The sequence below is a fragment of the Podarcis liolepis genome (genome assembly GCF_965112155.1).
Source record: "Podarcis liolepis genome assembly, chromosome: 5".
Classification (NCBI taxonomy): Eukaryota; Metazoa; Chordata; class Lepidosauria; order Squamata; family Lacertidae; genus Podarcis; species Podarcis liolepis.
Genome location: NC_139556.1, coordinates 42,684,155 through 42,705,928, shown reverse-complemented (window position 1 = coordinate 42,705,928; position 21,774 = coordinate 42,684,155). Strand labels below are relative to the sequence as shown.

Here is a 21,774-nt window from a genome sequence, read left to right as displayed (position 1 = left end):
CACGATACAGAATTGGAAAAATAGTGTCCTCGTTGTGATGGCAAACTGTTTTTCATGTTTGTTTGTTTTTATAACAAAAAAGCTAGGTTCGAGTGGAAACTTAAAATCGCAATGAGCTAAATGTCTCATTTTACATGTCTATTTTTAACCATATTCTCCCACCCTTATTCTGCTCCTTAAATATACCTACCCACCCACACTGGCCCAGCCACCGTCACAGATGATGCTCTCTGACTTACTCCAGACACTGATTCCACTGTCAGTGGAAGAGGACTGAGCATGGCTTGTCCTGGGATTCTGATGCTCAGCCCAGCACAGCTTTGCCTCAGCATTAGGATCAGGCAGCTGGAGGCGTGTTGAATACCAGGGCGTATTTGTTCAGCTCTAAGGGCCTAATGGAAAATGTTGTTTTGATGCTGGGCCTCAGCTGACTAAGGTATTTCTTGGCTGCATAGAATGGGCACACCTTCATGAATTTTGCATAAACTAAACTGCATGCGTTTTGCGCATATATACCAAGCGACAACTGATAACGCATGGTTGTGGCTTTGATGAAAATTGGCCTCTATCCGTAGCATCCAGTATTTTGTATAATGTATCTGAATGCCCTGGTGTGTTCTCCTTCTTGATTTGTGTTCAACCCCTTACAATGCAGGAATCCTAGATAAAGAATCCCTGATAGATGCCCACCCAACATCTGTTTAAAAACCTCCAGTGAAGGAGAGCCCACCGCCTTGCGAGGTAGTCCACTCCGCTGTTGAAACAGCTCTTAACATCAGAAATGATGATAGTAGTAGTAGTAGTAGTAGTAGTAGTAGTAATTTTATTATTTATACCCCGCCCATGTGACTGGGTTCCCCTAGCCAATCTGGGTGGCTCCCAACAGAATAAAAAAGCAATAAAATATCAAACATTTAAAACTTCCCTAAACAGGGCTGCCTTCAGATGTCTTCTGGAAAGTTGTTCCTCATGTTTATTCAGAATCTCCTTTTTGTAATTTTAGTCACCAGAGCAGCAGAAAGCAAGCCTGCTCCATCTTCCATGTGACTGCCCTTCAGATATTTTAGTCTCAATTTTCCTTTAAAATAAAATAAAATATTTCCCTGCCGAAAAGTTCATTAGAACAATCTGTCTAATGAAGTGAAATATCAAGCCAGTGAGCATGCTACTTATTAATTTCTTTTTTGAGGTAGGAGGTTCTAATTATAATAATAAAAATTTATAAATTATACCTTGCCCATCTGGCTGGGTTTTCCCCAGCCACTCTGGGAAGCTCCCAACAGAATATTAGAACCATGATAAAACATCAAACATTAAAAACTTCCCTAAACAGGGTTGCCTTCAGATGTCTTCTAAAAGTCAGATAGTTTTTTATTTCCTTGACATCTGATGGGAGGGCATTCCACAGGGCAGGCGCCACTACCGAGAAGGCCCTCTGCCTGGTTCCCTGTGTCTGGGCAGAATGTTGGGGGTGGAGACGCTCCTTCAGGTATACTGGGCCGAGGCCGTTTAGGGCTTTAAATGTCAGCACCAAGACTTTGAGTTGTGCTCGGAAACGTACTGGGAGCCAATGTAGGTCTTTCAGGACCAGTGTTATATGGTCTCAGCGGTTACTCCCAGTCACCAGTCTAGCTGCCACTGATTGAGTGTGTTTGTCTCCATGCTGGGAATGTGTGTGAGGTGAGTGCCCTATCCCTTTACCCCATATAACCCAGGTTCTCCCCATGTTGTTGACCTACAACTCCCATGATCCTTGACCTCTGTCCACGCTGCTAGGGGCTGACGGTAACTGTGGCCTAAAGCAGCTGGAGGACATCAGGTACTCTGGAAGACTGTCTCATCCTACTTCCATTTTGGATTGTGCAAATTGGTCTTTGTAAAGCTTGAGTACTTGGGGTTTTGTCAGTCAGTACTCAGGCACACACAAATAAGATTTTACGGATGTGTGTGGCCTGTCCTGGCTTTAGTATAGCATGCCCATTCTGGTAACTGGCTCTTCTGAGCATAGAGAAGGAATAGTAGACGTTGAACATCTTTATATTTGATGGGAAAGGAGGCTTGGCTTTGGAGAGGGCAGGTCTGTGTTTACCCAGAAGTTTTTAGGAGATGCCTTCTCGACAGCAAGGAGGTATCGTTTTGGTTACGGGTGTTAATGGCAACTTTCTTGAAGGCAGCAGCGAAAGCCTCCCCTCTCTGCAAAGCACCACTTTAATTCAAAAATCTCTGTTAAGATCAGGGCAATAATATCCTCTTGGGATTAAAATAGTTCCGGCTGAAGTATTCTTCTCTCCCCCTCCCAGGGCATAATGAGGAACAATTGGGGGTATTGTTCTCTTTTATACCACTGACACTTTCAGAAGTAGACCAGTGCTGTAAGGAGTACAATTGCTGTCTCTGAACATTTACTTGCTGTCCCAAATGCAATAGCCAGAGATGGCAACACTGGGGGGGGGGGCGGGGCGGGGATAATAAATGGGATTCTGAACCAAGGAAACACACATTCTCTACTGTAGAAATCAGATTTGCTCAGTTCTGGCTTCAGTTTTTATTTTGCCAAATGAAAGCTTTGCAAAAGAAATATCCCTCCCCCCCTTCAGTAAGGGACCAGTGAAAGATTTGACAGGGAACACGCTAAATATATGGGAAAGAAGAGACTGAAGTTATGTTTCAGTTTGTGCTGCAGTGAAGATTTGAAAAGTGATCATTTTAAAAAAAATATTTTGGAAAATGAAAGTTAAAATCTTCATGAAGTAGAATTATTCCACAGGTTCAGTGAACCTTTTGGGTGAAGTTGGTATACTTGTTCCTTGTCCAAGGGCACTAATATGCTCCTATATGGAAAACCTTTTCATTCAGCGGATGGAAGCAGCTTATAAATGCCAAGGAACAGATGCACAGACCATGCCCTTCCATTGAAATGAATGGAGCTGCTTGCTTGCATCTCTGTAAGGATTTGAGCTCGTGAATTGAATGGCACCCTGCTAATCAGAAGTAAAAAATTATCTGAAATAGCCAAGGCACTAGACTGCAGTTTTGGGAGGCAAATATGGCTTGATAACTTTCAAAAAGACAGTTCTGCATTGCTTGCGTACTTTTCTTTGCGCCCATCAAAGTTGACTAGAAATTTTGCAAAAGCAGCTTTGCATCCCTGGGGAGTTTGTGGAAGCCAGGTATCGTTGATTGAAAAAGAACCCAAGTGCCAACATTAGGGGGTTTTGTGGGTGGTTTTTTGTTTTTTTTTTAAATGACCTTGCACTTGAGGCCATATAATGTATCTTAGTAGACTAATTTCCAGGTGGCACTTTTATGGAGACCTGTGACCCATGTTGCATGCAAATCTTTTCCCCAGGCACAGAAACGGCACTCTGGAGTGCTATTGCTGCCTGGATTTGACCCCTAAATTGCAGACCTGAGTACAAAGTGGTTGGTGCAGTCTCCCACGCAAGAGAGCTGAGTCTTCAAAAGCTGGCTGCCAATATTACTTCAGTCTCCCCTGCGCTAGACTTCAGTCAGCCAAATGTTGTGCTGGCCTCTTTTCTGGTGTCCTGCTGCTATTGCAACAGCTCGGGAGTTCTTTGCTGTAACATATATATACTTTCTGTATACAGTGGAACCTCGGGTTAAGTACTTAATTCATTTTGGAGGTCCATTCTTAACCTGAAACTGTTCTTAACCTGAAGCACCACTTTAGGTAATGGGGCCTCCTGCTGCTGCCGCGCCACTGCTGCACGATTTCTGTTCTCATCCTGAAGCAAACTTCTTAACCCAAGTCTGTAAACTGAAGCGTATGTAAACCCGAGGTACCACTGTATATGGATTGATTGTAGAAATATAAATGAGAATGCTAAATACTTGATTTAGGCCTGCAACTGGACCAAAGATATTTTGATAGCTCTCTGAAATATAGATTCATCAAAAATGAGTAGAAACAAGATTTCTGAAACAAGAGGGATGCTTTTTTTTTGATGATGATGTACACATGCTGAGTGTCTGGCTAGGACTGGGCAGACCTGGGTTCAAATCCTTATTATGTTGTCTAGCCACCTGGATGATCTTGGCTCGTTCATCACTGCTCATACTGACCTACTTCACAGAGTTGACATGGGGATAAAATGGGTGGAGAACAATGTATGCTTCCCTGAGTTTCTGGGGGAAAGGTGGCGTGTAAATGTAAGGAAAAGAATAAATCTTAGAGTCCCTCCTTTGTGTGAGAGAAATAAAAATGCTTCCCTTCAAGATTACGTGCAACCATGTACCTTTTTCATGGATTAAGCCCCCCCCCCACCAATTAATTGACTGATCAATTAAGCAGAAGCAAGTGAAAACAGCATGCTCTTTAATTCTGGGATTTAAGCTTAGAGTTTTTCCAGTTAAACTGGAATTCGGGAGGAGTGGCAGAGTGAATTAAAAGAACAATAAAGGATTGGATCAGGAAATGCCATCTCAATCTTGTTCCACGAATTCATTTGATTATGTGTACATAGCCCAAGCATCTGCAACATGTACAGATTTCCATGTGATCAGTAATCTGCAATTTCTTAGGGTTCTAGGTCATTTGGAGAGAGCCATGCCTGTACAAGTGCTGTACACATGCATACACACACACACACACACACACACACACACCCCACACCAGGTTAGTGTAGACAATTGGGAGAACGAACTGAAGCCAGGAGCAGGGACAGCCATTGCGATCCTGATTCTCTTCACCTCCCTATTTGTTTTGAGATTGCTGTGTATTAAATTGAACAATGTTTTGCACTGTTTGGGAGTTGGGGGCTTGTCTCTCTCTGTTTGTTGGCTTTGGCTCTAAGAGACTTGCTGCCAGTAGGTTTGAACCCTTGGGCAGTTCCACCAGACATAGTGTAGTGAAATTAATTTCAAACAGACCACCTCCTGACTTGAGCATTTTGGATCCCGGTCAGATAATTTCCTGTAGAAATTTAGGCACATGATGGCCTCTCCGCTCTGCAAGGACAAAGGACCCATGAAGGTGATCTGCCCTTGGAGGCTAATGGCGTCTGATGGGATTCCTGAATGTTCTTGTGGATTTGCTGGCAATCCTGTCTAACTCTGTTCACTCTCTGGAATAGAGGTATTGTGCGGTTGACACAATCCTGCCCTCTTCCACTATGCAGAGTACTGAGAACTTGGTATATACAACTGAACTGCAGTTGCGTTATAAAAGCATGACTTTAGTTTTCTCTTTGTTCTGCGCTGCTTTTTAGAATAGTGTTTTTTGTATTTTGTCCTTCTATTGCACTGTGCATGGCTCAGAGATTGTTAGTTATTGGGTGGCTGAAGAAATTGCAGTAAGTCAATGATTCCTTTAACTTATTATAACCAGAGTGGTGGCCATTTTGGAAGCCACTTGAGACAAAGGTGGAACATGAAGGAAGATGGTACATGTTGTTTGGTTGAGGAGCTTCTGAGTAAAAGCTTAGATGGTGACTCATCATCTCTAAAAGAAAATTAGTCAGTTGGTCACATTTAGGCCACATCCCCAACTAAAGAACATTGTACTTTGGCCATATTTACAACATCCCACCTGCCCTCCTACCTTTGCACCTAAACCTTTGACATTTAACGTGAAACAAGAAGGCCTTCAAAGAGGGAACTTTTAGAGCAAGACGAGTTGCCAAATGAGAAAATTAATTGGTTTAGAGCAATTGGAAATGCCACACATTATGGCTGCTTAAATCTCATTTGTAGGGCTATGTATATTAATAATTTGGTGGTTAATGAGAAGAATAATTATATATATATTTGTTTCGTTTCTTAACTTCAGGGCAAACGTAGAAGTTATATTCAGATCCATGCCATGCACAGATTATAGAGTACAGTGGTACCTCAGAAGTCGAATCCGTTCCAGAAGTCTGTTCGACTTCCAAAACATTCGGAAACCAAGACACGGCTTCCGACTGGCCATAGGAAGCTCCTACAGCCAATCGGAAGCCGCGTAAGCTGCATCAGATGTTCGGGTTCCACAGAACGTTTGCAAACCGGAACACTCACTTCTAGGTTTGTGGTGTTTGGGAGCCAAGGCGTTCGACTTGCAAGGTGTTTGACTTCCAAGGTACGACTGTATATGGGTTTGCACCAGGCTGTTGAAAATCCTAACTTTCAGTACAGTGGTACCTCAGGTTAAGTACTTAATTCGTTCCGGAGGTCTGTACTTAACCTGAAACTGTTCTTAACCTGAAGCACCACTTTAGCTAATGGGACCTCCTGCTGCTGCCGCGCCCCCAGAGCACGATTTCTGTTCTCATCCTGAAGCAAAGTTCTTAACCTGAAGCACTATTTCTGGGTTAGCGGAGTCTGCAACCTGAAGCATATGTAACCTGAAGCGTATGTAACCTGAGGTACCACTGTATATCATTTCTTTAACTCCTTTAATTTATCATTGTAGTGGCTGTTAACATCCATGCCATTTCAGCTTTGGGGATGGCAAGAGGTTCCTTTTGGGCAATTTGACACACATACCTCGAAGCCCCCTGCTCCCTGCCATGGCACTGTGCTGTTCAGGAGGGACTCTTGACCATTCAGAGAGGCTTTGGGTGGGTTGTAGGGGAACAGGAGAGAGGTGAAAGAGGAGTTTACTTGGTCTTCAGATCCAACTTGCAGGCAACAGTTGCCCACCAACCTACTGAACATTAAACACTTTTACCCTAATCCTCCTTGATGCCTTTAAAACCTGCCTTCTCCTCAAGCGGATGAGATAACTGACCGGCTGCTTTAAAATAATTTTTTCGTCTCTAAGCATTTTTCTGACCTTCATCAAAAGCCTGCTTCTAAACAAATATTCAGCAGTCTCAGTTGCTTCAAGCTCTTGCTTGCTATTAAGGGCTTTACTTGAAAGAAGATTATACCAAAAAAAGGTTTATTTTATAAGCCTTATTTTCAACAGTCTGGGTTTATTTCCTGTGGGCTAATCTAGTCTAAATGTGGGGGAGGTGAGCGACATCAAATAGACAAAGGTATGTTTTTCATTCTAATGAAACGAACCCATGTTTGTCCATCCTCAGTTTGCTCATTAATGATATGATATAAACAGGAATTGCATTTTAAAAGGCTGGGTATCTGGAATGTAGAGCATGAGCTGAAATGACTGTTGCCCTTACTTCTTCCCCATTGTGTTCATAAATTACAAAGAGAGAACATCCATTCCTCTAGGATGGTACTTATGACCCCCTTGCTGCTCCCATGATGCTGAAATAGTGGGGAGAGAACACCGCCGTCACTCAGATTTGGCTTTGTGATGGTGCCACATAGCCAATGAGGTTGGCCTATATAATGCCTTTGCTCTGATTTGGCTTCAGAAGTCAGAGCTTACTGCCCTCCAGACTGGTAAGGGCAGCAAATTGCACCAGGTCTGTGGTGCTGGCAGCAGCAGCAGCAACAAACAAACAGGCCACAGAAAAGAGAAGTAAGGTTCAATTTCCGTGTCTTCTCCCCGATCCTCCTCTAACATCCCAATCTACCTGTTGCCTTTTGAGCCAGAGAGTTCACTAGAAAACTTTCTGCTCCACCCTTACGTGGCCTGAGAACAGCTAGTTCATTTCTTTCAGGTGCAATATAATTTACAAACTTCAGGATTCCTCATGGGAGCTGAGTAACAGAAAAAGAGCCAATATGTTCCTTGGGAACCAGTTACTCAGAAATGCTGGGGCACCTAGAAGAACAACTGGTTTATTGCTTGAGTAATGAGTTTTGTGTCTGGAGCAGAAGTCCATCATCAAATGAATGCCCCAATAAATTAGATGTCACAGCCCTTGCTGTCCTCTGTTTAAAAGCTTTTGTCTTCATGGGGGTTTTTTTGTACCTAAATATGTAACCCCAACAATCTTCACTCTTGCTTGTTTCTCCACATTGTTTTGTATGTGTGAGCATGCTTCACCACAGGTTGGAATTATTCATATGCAGTTTGTCCCTACTCTCGAGTAGGTCCCTGGCAGAGACACATGCCCGACTGGCATGTTCTCTCCCTCCTGGTCGATCGTTCGGGAGCTTCAAAAGCTTTCTTCAGCCTGAACATCACAGCGACCGATGCCAACAGACACCAGCACACTTAGGGATCCGCAGAGTTTGCACACCTTGAGTGACAGACCTCAGCAACTCAGCATTTTGGCTAATCTACTTTATTTACATATAAACACACACGGAGCACTGCAACATGGCTCCCCCTCTCTCTAGCAACAGACAACAAAGAGAAAAAGAACAAAGGACAATAGTCCCACTTCACAGAACACAGTAACACAAACATCCTGTCTCCGTCACTTCCCACTCTGTGGAGTCAAAACATACACCATCATGTGATAGACAAAAATCCCATGACTGCAATTATGGAGCAGGAATTCTAACAAGAAGTAGCTTTGTCACCTGGCACCGTAATGACTGCTGTGTGAAGAGGACCGCTTTTCCTTGAGAGTTCCCAAGCAACGCTAAGGGGTTTTTTTTTTGGGGGGGGGGACACAGCATAAGAGTCTATCTTGAGAACTTGATGGCTATGCACAATTCACCCTTCCTGCGTTGTGCTTGCTTTTCATTGGAACTTTTTAGTGTTCGAAATTAGCCAGGCGCATGTTGCACCTAACTATTGTCCACTTGCAACCAAGTGAAGATGCCTGGGTGCCAGAATGGTCCCGGACACCTCCACCATCTGGAGGTGCATTCCTGGGGATAATTGGATCTTGACTGTTTTCACACGCTAATACCCCATCCTGTAGAATTCTATCAGTTATATTTTATCTGCACAATCAAGAGTGAATTTCAGGAACCAAAATGCTTTTTCTGTTCAGGCTGAGCAGGAGCAGTGAAAAATGTTATAGTTAACTATTATAGCTTGTCTATACTTACCCCACCCCACTGCCCTGCTCACAGATATTCTTAATGTTATGTATGATTCGTGTCACCATTAAGAAAAAAGAGGTAGGAATTGGCTAATATATGTGTAGACTGCCCCTGGATAAAGTGACTTTTCTGTAAGTTCTCAAAGCTCTTAACCTAGGTCAAGCTTGTCATCTGAACTAGCCAGATGTCACAGTTGGTCCATCATTTTAAAAATAAGACTTTAGAGCTGCCGGGCCCCAAAATGGTAACTAGGCATTCCACTTTGGCGACTATAACCTAGGAACTGTTTGGCCCCTAGCTTATATACCTGAGTTTCTAACACTGGCCACACATGAGAGGAATCTTTAGCACATAGCTTTGCTTGGGCTCTCCATACAAAGAGCAAAACTACCTTTCTAAAGCGGAAGGTGATATTCTTCAGAGTTGTAAGATAAGAAGGATGCTTTCAAATTCTGCTGCGTAGAAATATTTTCAAACTGTTCTCTCTGTAATTTTTAGGGGTGGTTAAATTGATTCTGATCTTGTGTTTCTCTCTCCCCCTCCCCCGCCTTTTGTTCCCTACCCACGTTGCTCTAGGTCTGGGTTGTTTTGTGTTCCACCAGCTTCGTTACCAAAGACAGATGAGCCTCTGGATAAAACTTGCACTAACGGGACGTCTGAAGACAGGCAGTCCATACAGCTGGAGACTGGGCAGTGGACTTTGGACGAAAAGCCTTCCAAAGTCAATGGCGAGGAACAAGTCCCCCCTCTCTTGCCTCCACCACCGTCGGGCAATGTTCTTCCTTACCCTCCCTATTTTGAGGGAGCCCCCTTCCCCCCTCCGTTGTGGCTAAGGCGCTCATATAATCAGTGGGTGCCTCAGCCCCCTCCAAGGACTATAAAAAGGACAAAGCGGCGCATGTCCCGCAATAGAGACCCTGGCCGGCTCATCATGAGCACCATTAGGCTGAGACCTAGGCGAGTGCTCTGTGAGAAGTGCAAGAACACCCTGAGCCCAGAGGAGGGGAACAAGGCCAGGCAGAACACAAAAACCAGGAGGAAGCTGAGCATCGAGGACAAGGAGCAAAAGAGGCACAGCGAGTCCGACTACGGAGAGAAAAGGGGCAAAAGAGAAAAGCGGGAGGAGGAGAAGTTCCCCAGGGAGTTGATGCACCGGACTCCGGTTATAAAAATATCTTACAGCACCCCACAAGGTAAAGGGGAGGTGGTGAAAATCCCCTCCCGGGTTCATGGCTCAGGGAAGCTGTTTTGTCCTCAGAGCAGAGGGGAAGACCAAGAGGAGACCAGAGACTCGGAAGAGGATCGGGAAACCAAATGTTTTGTGGATAAGTCTGCAGGCGGTCAGCTTGCTTCCATTCCAAAGTTAAAGTTAACCAGGCCTGTGCATTCCAGTGCAGATGTTCCACCTCCCAAGATCAGGCTGAAACCCCATCGGATCAACGAAGGGGACAACGTTTCAATTTACAAAGCGGAACTTATCGACCAGATGAATGTCCTTCCTGGTCACAGAGAGTCTCGTGCTGCTTCTTTTTATACCAATGAGTCTGCGGATAGAAGTTTAGCCGAGATGTCTTCAGGGAGCTCCTGTGAAGACGACGACTTCAAAAGGTTTCCCCAAGGTAAAGATGGACACGATAACTTGGCTTTCCTTATGAATTACCGTAAGAGGAAAGCGGATTCTTCTAGCTTATCGGTGTGTAGCAATGACAGCCTAGACGAATCCAAATCTTCTAGCTCGGAAGTAACATCGCCAGACATGTGTGACTTTTTACCTGGCGACGATGCGTCCGTCTCTTCGTCCTCGAAAGATGAGCGAAAGATTGTGCCCCCATTAACAGTAAGACTGCACACGCAAAGTGTCACAAAGTGTATCACTGAAGATGGAAGGACTATTTCAGTCGGGGATATCGTTTGGGGCAAAATCCATGGCTTCCCCTGGTGGCCGGCCCGTGTGCTTGACATAAACGTCAGCCAGAAGGAGAATGGAGACCCTTCCTGGCAAGAAGCAAAAGTTTCATGGTTTGGTTCTCCAACGACATCTTTCTTGTCTCTCTCAAAACTCTCCCCTTTCTCTGAATATTTCAAACTGCGATTTAATCGTAAGAAGAAAGGGATGTATCGGAAAGCTATAACAGAAGCTGCCAAGGCAGTGGAACACCTAACCCCAGAAATAAGAGACCTCTTAACGCAGTTTGAAACATAATTTTGGCTTCAGTTGCAGGTAAGCGCATTTGGGAGACGACACGAGCATTACACAAGCTGACTTAAGCACCTGTGTGATTGGAGTTTGATTTTCAGAGTTTTTAAAAGTGAGAGGGATGGACTGCTTCAGTGGGAATTAATCAAAGGGGCTGTATAGTACACTATTAAAAGTGTGTGCAATTTGGGGGTATCTTGCACTGTGATATAAAAGTTTGGGTATATTAAGCGCTTAGTCTTGGTCACCACCAAGTCACCCCAGAGTATCTTTTCCATCTTTTGAAATTGGAAAATTTGGAGTTAGAGCTTTTCGGTGGCGGGGGTGCGGGGAGATTAAGTCAGCATTTTTTAGAGAGCTTGCCAAATACCCTTATTGAAAGACAACTGTGAATTGGTCTTGTATGGGTCTTGTTGTTCCTCATGACAAATAAGAACTTGAGAAAAACTTCCTGGATCAGCCAGAGGCTTCTGTAGTACAGTGTCTTGTTTTCACACTGGCCAATGAGATGCTGACAGGAAGCCTGCAAGCAGAACCTGAACACACAACAGCACTCTCTACAAATCGCTTTGTATTGATGAGATGCGTATGGTAGAAAATATAATTTAGGGAATTCCTCTGTGTGGCCTGGAGTGTTTAGTTTGGGGGTCTTTTTTAAACAATGACAACTGGGAATGAATTTGTAGTGGAAAGTACCATCTAGATACCCTGTATTTCTTGTGGTATCATCATCATCAATAAACTATTTTTCTGTTGGGTAGCTTTTCCCTCAAAACTTGATGAAATTGTTCTCACACACTTGTGGGGGACACACTATTGGTGCTCCCCCACCCAGCTCATGCCTCCATGTAGAGACTTGCCTGCCTGTCTCATTCCTGCCCTCTGTTATATTCTTTGCTGTAGTAAGGATTGCTAATCCTTTAGCTTGTCAGAGCTTGTTACTTCCCTCCTTTTTTGAAATCCGGGTAGAGAAAACCTGAATACCAGATGTTTGTAGACCATCTATATCGCACAACACTGTCTCTTGTTTCCTGCAGTGTGAGAAATGCAGGTGATCTTGGGTGTAATCTGCTGTCTGTTAGCTCCATCTTTGTTTAAATGATGCAACATTTGGAATGTGCTGGCAGGACCTGCACGCTGCTTGATTTCTCACAGGAGGTGTTGGAGACCAGGCCTGCTTAGAAACAAGACCATCTATCCTGGAAACCCTGTTTATAAAGCCTGAAAATGTGAGAGCCAGTGGTGTCAGTTCCATGGAGAATGACAGGGAGTTGGCACATGCTCAGTGCATTCCTCTTCATCATTTCTTCACATGCTACAGGACTTGACCCTAGTAATGAAAACAGATTCTGGGAAACCAAGCTGCCATTTTGGAAGGGACTTCTATGCTCTTATCCCCCCCCCCCCTTGGGTCTCTTCCTGCTCTCCACTTTCGTATTCATCCTGCTGCCATGACTTGTTATTTCTCTTCACCAGCTGTCCATTGTTGCCAGAATTCAAGTTGTGAGTTCAGAATAAATTGTTCCAAACCACCTAAGCAGATCTCTGCAAACTTAATTCTTATCAGGGTGTACATTATTATTAATGCAGAATTTGGGCTTGGTTTTCATGCATTTTTTTCTTAACCTATTTTATACTCTGGCCCCAAACATGCTTAACCAAGAGGCTACAGGGAATGCTATATTTCTCCCCCCCCCCGCATCATTTCTCACTTCAGTCATTAGGCTCTGCAAGTCTACATTACCTGTTAAAAAAAAAAAAAGGATGGTGCATGTGTGTGTGTGTGTCCTTATTCTCTTACATCTTATGTTTGCTAAATAGCCAGCATTAAATGGCTGCTATGAAATATTTCCATAAAATAGTGTCAAAAAGAGATTTTTATGTATTATTCATCCTGTTGGAGAAGCTTCTTAGCCTCTCTCTTTTTTCTCATTCCTTCAGCATATCTTCCAAAATCCTTTTTTCCGGAAAGATACTTAGTGAATAAACTTAGGGAAAATGTAGTCTGCTCAATTAAAAAAATAAAAAAAATCTCTGAGTGGCGTACAAATATTTTCAATTTTATTTGTACACCACTTATATGGACTGTTGCAATCCATTTAAAGGCAAAGGTAAAACCAGCAGCTTCTTAAAATGGATATTGGTAATTAAATTATATGTCTGGGTCGGCACATTCACTGTGAGCATTGAGTACACTTGAGGATTCCCCTGCCAGCAGCCTATCTAACCTAACATGCAAAATGGCTGGAGCTTTGCTGCAGTAATTGCAGATTGTGCCTATTTATGGTGTGTCCCCCCCCCACCTGCGGCATCTGGAAACTGATTTCTAAGCCATAGTCATTGCAAGTTGCTCTTGAGCCATGTGGGTCTCTGCACTTCTCTCTTGCTTCCCCTTCCACCTAATGCACAGACCCTCTTTTGCAGCTTCTTGGTGCATTAGCTGCCAGGCAACAGGCAGATATCAGCTGGTTCATCCTGTCGGCTAGTTTTCTTCATAGCTTACTCAGCATAAGGAATATGGCTCTGTGGTCCAGCAAGGGTTTCTCTGCCCAAAGCAATCCAATTTATTTGAGGTACATGTTAAAGTTCCCCCTTCCCCTTCTGTGTCTAGCTGAATTAGACCAGGTTTCTCAAGGTAGGAACAAAAACAACTGGGAACTGTAATGTTTGGGCAGAATGACAAACTCCAGGTTGGGGAAAATAAATATAAGGTAAGAGAAGGGGTACTTAACCCCGCCTCCTGGCTTCACACCCAGCCTTCGAAACTCCCATTGTTCTAGGCGCGTTTTGCGACAGGGAATTTCATTAATGCGAGCAGTTTCTGAGCTCTGGGCACAATACTGTGCCTAAGATTTCAGATTAAAACTGCCACTGCTGGAAGGAAAAGAGGAGCCTTTTCTGCCTCCCTACTTCCAGCCACTCTCTGAAGACTAGAGAAGGGACCCTCATAAGAATATTGGGTGGGTAGGCAGGGGGTGCATGTCTTTGTTTTTTACAGTCTTCAGATGAGGACAAGACCATGTGAAAAATGAGCATAGGATTTTAGCTGCAGTTCATTCATTTTCAGCTTTGTATTCTTGTTATAAAAAAGTGTGCCTAGGCACTTGGTTGTGGCGCCCATAACCTAGGTTTAAGGTGCCATTTAGCTCCTAGCTTTCATATCTGATTCTAAAACAATTCTCACCCCCACCCTATGGAAAGAAATATTGTGGGGGTGATGCAAGTTTGTGGGCAGGGTGCAATCGTCCCATCCACATGGTTGTTTGCTTCATTCTCTCTCTTTTTTAAAAAAGATATTTATTAAAGTTTTCAATTTTTAACAAACAAAAAGAAAAAACAAACATAAAAATATTAAAAACACATAAATTTCACAACTTATTTTCTTGTAACTTATTTCCCCGACCTCCTCGTACCTCCCCTTCTTGTATACCCAGTTTGAGTTGTTTATACAGCAAATCCTTATCTCAACCTCTTAAATTGTTGTAGCTTTAAATTCTTACTTACAAGAAGAAAGTCATTTTATCATAATTACAGCTTGAAACATCTTAAGTTCAATCCAACATCATTCAACATTCCTTAATTTTACAATATTTTTGTAGATAGTCCTTAAATTTTTTCCAGTCTTCTTCTGCCGACTCTTCTCCCTGGTCACGGATTCTGCCAGTCATTTCTGCCAGTCCCATACAGTCAATCAGCTTCATCTGCCAGGTTGTTTGCTTCATTCTCACACATCCCTGCTGAAGTCATCCTGTAAGCGGCCTGATTCTGCACAGGTTGACTCTGATGTAACTCCCACTTTGCTCAGTGAGCTTTCTTCCACTAGCTTCCAGGTAAAAGTCACCATTGATTTTTTTTTTCTTTAAAAAGAAAATCAAATTTATCCACAACCACAGCAGCTCCTGAAGGAAGTGGAGAGGGGAAAGCATTGCTGTGGAACCTGCTTCAGATGGGATGGCTTTGAAGGAGCTTCAGCTTCTGAATAGCAGTTAATCTGTTATGCTTTGGTATTTGGGCTTTGTCTGAAGAAGATACCGTATTTTTCGCCCCATAGGGCGCACCGGCCCATAGGGCGCACCTAGTTTTTTGGGGGGGAAATAAAGAAAAACATTTTTATTTCCCCCCCAGGCGTGAGGCTGGGGCGGGGGAAGCCCGAGCTTCCCCAGCCCCCAGAACAGGCTGCTATCCGCAAGCCGTGGGAGAGCTGCGCGACTTCGCACAGCTCTCCCACGGCTTGCGGAGAGCTGCGCGAAGCCTGAAGCCTGGGGGCGCTGAGCTCAGCACCCCCCAGGCTTCGGGGCGCAGCCAGCTCTCCGCAAGCTGTGGGAGAGCTGCGCGACTTCACGCCGGGCTCCCATGGCTTGCGGATAGCTTCCTGAAGCCTGGAGAGCGAGAGGGGTTGGTGCGCACCGACCCCTCTCGCTCTCCAGGCTTCAGCGAATGCCTGCATTTGCCCCATAGGATGCACACACATTTCCCCTTCATTTTTGGAGGGGAAAAGGTGCGTCCTATAGGGCGAAAAATATGGTAACTACCTCTCTAGCAGCTTTCTTTCTTTCAGTCATTGAACGCAACCAAAGACCCCAACTTCATCATCCACTGTGCCTCCCCCTACCCTCCACCCTGCCCAGAAAAATCATCTCCTTTTTTTCTCTAGCTTGAGTTATCTCAGATCTGTAAAACTTTGCTGGTCAACTGTTTTGTTCAGCCAAACCAGTCAATTCAGCAAAAACCATTCCCTTGGAAATTGTTTCCAGGGCTACCGAAGATGACCGAGAGTTGGATGGAGAAAATAAGTGTCTGCGTGAAAGGGGCAAATGAACAACTCTGCTGGATGAATGCAAGGAAATTGAGGAAGTTCCAGAGGAAATCACTTCATGTAAATTGAAGGGCTTCTCTTCTTAGCGAAGGCTGGGCCTCTGACCGTATATCTTAATTCTAAAGGATTTTCTCTAACTGCAGGCAGTAATAGTGCTGAAATAAAAGTGCTAATGTAATTTGGTTTTTTTATCATTTTCCCCCTGTAGAGGGTTATTGTTGTAGGGGATCAGATGCAGTCATTTCAAACTGGTTTCCACGCGATAAGACTGGAAAGAAAATGCTTAGTGGGAAGTCAGGGTAATAACTGCAGTTATCTGACCTAGAAATAGATAATCTATGATGACCAGCTGCACTCTGGTAGTGTGGAGTCCTGCTGTTAAGCAGCCACTAAATGTAATGTGTAGCTGTCAGAGGCTAATAAGAATGCAGCGGCTAATAAGAATGCAGGGCTACATAACGAAGAAAGGCCAATTAGTGTTTTAGCAGGTGGCCAAACAAAATTTATGGTCGACTGATTCGGCGTTTGGTTTTTGTTTTTGCAATCTTGGTCACAAATCTGCAGTCATTGAATAAGATGCTTGCGAGAAGTGCAAGCTTTCTTTTATTATAGCCCTATGATTGCCCCCCTCCTTCCCTTTTGGAGCTCTCTAGCATCACCAATATGACACCAACCGGCCTCTGTGCTGGTGGAGCTTTTGTCCTGTTTCCATATTTCTGAGGATAGAACCCTATACTAGCTTACACGGGGCAAGTCCAATTGAACTCAGTGGGGCCTACTTCTAAGTAGGTATTATAGGATTGCACTCTCAGAAATGTTCTTAGTTTGGGTTGTCTTTTCTTTTTTTTTTTAAGCAGTGCTACTCCTGTCTAGCTTTTGGGATCGTGAGAAATGTAATACAGGTGAGATGAGTGAAATCGAAGTTGTCAAGACAAAAAAAGCTGGTTTCTTTGAGGAGATAAATAAGTGATGATGGCTTTATTGGGTGGGTAGTTGAGGGGTTACAAATGCCCATGCTGAAGTTCATTAAGAGACAAAATTAATGGGAATTGTTGAAGAGAGATACTGTCATTGTCCCTTGACAATGGGTCATCTAGTAAAGGACCCCTGGATGGTTAAGTCCAGTCAAAGGCGACTATGGGGTTGCGGCGCTCATCTCGTTTTCAGGCCAAGGGAGCCAGTGTTTGTCCACAGGCTGCTTTCCGGGTCATGTGGCCAGCATGACTAAACCACTTCTGGCACAATGTAACACCATAATGGAAACCAGAACACACAGAAATGCAGTTTACCTTCCCACCACAGTGGTACCTATCTTTCTACTTGCACTGGCATGCTCTTGAACTGCTAGGTTGGCAGGAGCTGGGACAGAGCAACAGGAGCTCACCCCATTGCGGGGATTCGAACTGCCGACCTTCTGATCGGCAAGTCCAAGAGGTTCAGTGGTTTATACCACAGAACCACCACTCTCTCTCCTCATCTAGTCCAACCCCCTGTAGTGCAGGAATCTCAGCTACAGCATCCATAAGAGATGGCCATCCAGCCTCTGTTTAAAAACATCCAAGGAACCCATCAGTGAGCAAGGTGTTCCTTGTTGTGCCCTTGTGGTTTGAACTGGAGCATGCTGGGCAGCTTGGAGAGTATGAAGAGATCATGGAGAGTATGAACTAGAGTGCATCTAGCAGTCTAGCTCTGCTGTAGCGCATTGCAGGAAAAGATTGGTAAAAGTAAGCAAGATGTCAGCCAAAGACGCTTCTCTGCTATCACTGGTCCTTCTCATTGAGGAACCTGATAAGTTTCCAAGAAGCCATAGGGTTCTCTGGGAAACAGTTTAGAAAACCAAGCTCTGAAGCGTAGGTACATATTGCTAAACACAGCTAGCCTTGGAGAGTCTCCTGTGATGACTTGTATGTTCTGTGTGGCCACAAGTTTTCTTTATGTATTTGATCCAGAACTGAATAAGTATTTTGTGTGATTTACGGTGCAAGTGCAGTTGATGTGCTCCAAGCTTGTTGGATCTTCTTCGTTCTTGGTGGTGGTTGTTTCACTACAAACCCAAGGTCCACTAACCAGAGCAGCTCAGCACTTGGGATCAAGGAATAGGATTCCTCTGAGTTCAGCCCAGGAAACTTGTTTTCGGCACCAGAATGGAACTTGCAGTCCTTTGACACAGAAAACCCACTCCTGTTTTTCTCCTAAGATTTTGTTGTTTCAGCAGTCTAATTTAGAGGGTGGGATCCTTTTTGTTGTTGCTTTAACAACTGGGAGTTAGCTCACCTACTGCAAATCTACCTTCTGCCAGTCCCTGATTTAGTAATGTAATTATTCTTTTCTTGGTTTTTTTATTATAAACTGAAATGAATCATGAACTCTGGAGCTAGATTTCTTTTTCTTTTTCTTTTAAGTGGTGTTATCTGGTGTATCTTGCAGCCGCAGGGCTTGTCTCCAAGAATATGGTCACCCCAAATTGTTCTTTTGTTGTCAAAAACAATGGTCTTTAGCTTTTGATTGTAATATTTGGACTCGATCCATCTCTGTGGATTTATGAAAGAGGCACTTGTTTCAGGAAGAGACCTCTTTACTTAAGGCATCAAAAAATGTAGAGTTATTTATTAAACTTCTGTAGATGTTGAAAAGCTGGGGGAAGTTACATAATCATGAGTACATTTATTCATCATTTATTCAGTCTCAGGGTGGGTTAAAATCATTTTTGTTCAAACAGATCCTAAAATCAATTCTTAAGAGATACAGATGTTTTGTGGTTGGACACTGGACAACCTCAGCAACAACAAAAGGCAAAATGAAAATTCAGTGGCCACTGGTTCTAAAAGGAGTACATTATTGTGATTATTTTAATTTTTTAATTTCTATTCCCCCCTCCCACTTCCTCCCAAAAGAGCTCAGGGTGGCAAACACAGCAGTGATTAAACAATACAATTAAAAATAAAATAAGAACATCTAAAAACAATTAAAATCATGTAAAACAGTCACATACTCTTACAGCTAACGATTTCAAGGTTGCCAAGAACAGTATCTTTCAGCCATCAAATGCTTGGGTAGACAGAAATGTTTTCAATTTTTTTAACATTTTGACAAATTTAATTCCATTTCTAAAGCAGCAGGTGTGTCTGGCAAGAATTATTCCACTATTAAAGTAACTTCATCCTAAGTGTTTTGAAGGCTTCTTTTCAGCACAAGCTGATATTGCATGTGAAGATTACCGTAACTTACTTCGATGTGTGTGCTGCTACTGCTTCCTTTTTGTGAAATTCTCGAGAAATAAGAAATCTCTATTGCTCTACAGTGTAAATTCTTTCCGGAAATGGATCTTGTCAGGTCTCCCTCTCTGTTTCTCAAGCTGGTTATGCTTTAAAATTCCAAAGTATTTAATATATTATAAAGTATGTTGTGTGCATTTTGTTCCTAACAAGCAGCACAATTCTATATCGGTCTACTCAAAAATAAGTCCCGTTGAATTCAATAGGGGTTTCTCCTAGGTAAGTAGGTGTGTGATTGCAGCCTTATTTGTCATGTGGTGTGCTGCAAAACATGCTCAGCATTGCTCAGTAAAACAGATGTTCAAATGGGGGATAGACGATCCGGCCTCCTTCAGATATTGTTGTGTCTGCACTTCCCTTCCACCTCAGACTGCTTGGCCATCGGGACTGTTGGAAATGGTAGTCCAGTAACATTTGAATGGCACCAGATTGCCCACCCCAATATAAAAATGAATGACTGGAAGAAATATGTATTAACTTACCGGTGTAAACAGAGAGGGAGGGGAGAGTTTTTGAGGGACTGCATCATGGGACAGGGAATGCTAAGGGCCAAAGTCGTGTCTGTCATAGGGCTGGATTGACAGATGGATCTTCAAGCGTGTTTGCAGATGTATAACAAAATCTGAAGTAATACATGCAAAGAGCAGGCGGCCTGTGTTCATGTGTCACATTAAACCAGGGAAGAGGCACCTGTGGCTCTTCAGATATTGCTGGACTACAAATCCCATCATCACTGACCATGCTAGCTGGCGCTGATGGGAGCTGGGAGTCCCAGCAGTATCTGAAGAGCTGCAAGCTCCCCAGCACCAAAACATGGTTTAGCAAGATGTGCGTGAGCAGATTTGATTAGTCAGATTGTTATTATTCTTTTTTTAATTAAAAAAAATTGGTAAAGGTAAAGGGACCCCTGACCATTAGGTCCAGTCGTAGCTGACTCTGGGGTTGCGGTGCTCATCTCGCTTTACTGGTCGAGAGAGCCGACGTTCGCCCGCAGACAGTTTTTCCGGGTCATGTGGCCAGCATGACTAAGCCGCTTCTGGTGAACCAGAGTAGCGAACGGAAATGCCATTTACCTTCCCGCCGGAGCGGTACCTATTTATCTACTTGCACTTTGACGTGCTTTCGAACTGCTAGGTGGGCAGGAGCAGGGACCGAGCATCGGGAGCTCACCAGGTCGCGGGGATTTGAACCGCCGACCTTCTGATCAGCAAGCCCTAGGCTCTGTGGTTTAACCCACAGCACCACCCACGTCCCACCCACAACCCACTGTAGTGTGTGGTTTTTCCATTTAGCTATGGTTCTTCCTTTAGACTGAAGAGCTTTGTAGAGTCCCTGTGCCTTCTCTCAAGTTTGCTGTGACCAATTTAGACTGTGAAGTCCCATGCTATATTTGGACCAGTGGCTGTGTGTACGTTTCTGGTGACAATTCTGGTTTGAGTGTGCAGTGCCACTTTCAGTAACCTCTCCCTCTTTCACTTTCTTCAAGGTAACAGAAGATAAGACCACAGCTGTCCTAGAGTTTCACAAAGTCTGTAAACATCCTGACACACACTTCCCTGGGAGAATCTTAAGGTTTCTGTGCTCGTGGCAGCAGGATGAGTTTTCGGACTGGCTCGCAGCTCATAATCTGTGAAAGTTATAACAAGCACCTGGACTGCTTAGTAAAAAGCCCTCCATGGGCTAGTCTGACCAAAAGTCACAAAGCTACTTAACGCGAGAAAAGCAACCTTGGCGAGTGCTTTTTCAGTGGACTTGGGGGGAAATGAAATGCAACACCTCGGAATGTATTTATTACCTATGAAATGTTAGCTACTCTTGATAATTCCCCTGTTCCTCTCCCCCTTCCCCTACACGCGCACAAACACACACACAAAAACACACACACACACACTGCTGCTTCTGCTGCTTCTATGTAACAAGATCTCTCTCACTCTCTTGTTTTTGATTTTAACACCACAAACTGTTTACTCCTATTATGTACACTTCTGCAAGGGAAATGCAATAGAATGGAACCGGTGTAGTCTTAAGTTAAAAATGGACTCACTTTTGCGTCTATTAAACTTCGGAAAAGTAAGCAACGCATCATCCCTGGGTGGCTTTTATTCAAAACAACAGGCTGTGGCCTCCTTTGTCAGCTTTTGCATGTGGAATCTTGCCAAGCTTCCCTTCTCATCACAACTTTGGCCGTCCCAAGTAAAGAGCTAGACCAGGGTGGTGGGGACCCTGAAGCCTTCCAGATGAGGGCCTGGGTGGCTCAGTTGGTTAGAGTGTGGTGCTGAAAACACAAGGGTTGCAGGTTCAATTCCCATATGGGACACCTGTGTATTCCTGCATTGCAGGGGGTTGGACTAATAATAATAATAATAATAATAATAATTAATTTTATTTGTATCCCACAGCTAACATCATAAAAACAACACAATAAGCATAAAAACAGACATCAATTAATTAAAATACATCTTAAAATTAATTCAGACAAGTTAAAATCCAGGCAGGTGGCAGTTATCAGGGTGGAATTGAGAGTGGTTAATAATTGACTAGATGATCCTTGCCAACATCACCTTGCCAACAAAGGTCCGTATAGTTAAAGCCATGGTTTCCCCAGTAGTGATGTATGGAAGTGAGTACTGGACCAT

General features: G+C 43.7%; 1 protein-coding gene across 4 annotated transcripts in view; it reads left to right on the top strand.

Annotated features, from left to right (window-relative positions):
* The window catches only part of PWWP2B (PWWP domain containing 2B), a 34,106-nt gene extending 12,890 nt beyond the window's left edge, over positions 1-21,216 (top strand). For all 4 annotated transcript variants that reach the window (XM_083505985.1, XM_083505983.1, XM_083505984.1 and 1 more), the window contains exons 3-4: positions 9,427-11,071; positions 20,625-21,216. In XM_083505985.1, the coding sequence (XP_083362111.1) occupies positions 9,427-11,053 (1,627 nt within the window). In that variant the 3' untranslated portion in view covers positions 11,054-11,071; positions 20,625-21,216. The remainder of the gene's footprint in view (positions 1-9,426; positions 11,072-20,624) is intronic.
* The last annotated feature ends 558 nt before the right edge of the window (positions 21,217-21,774 follow it).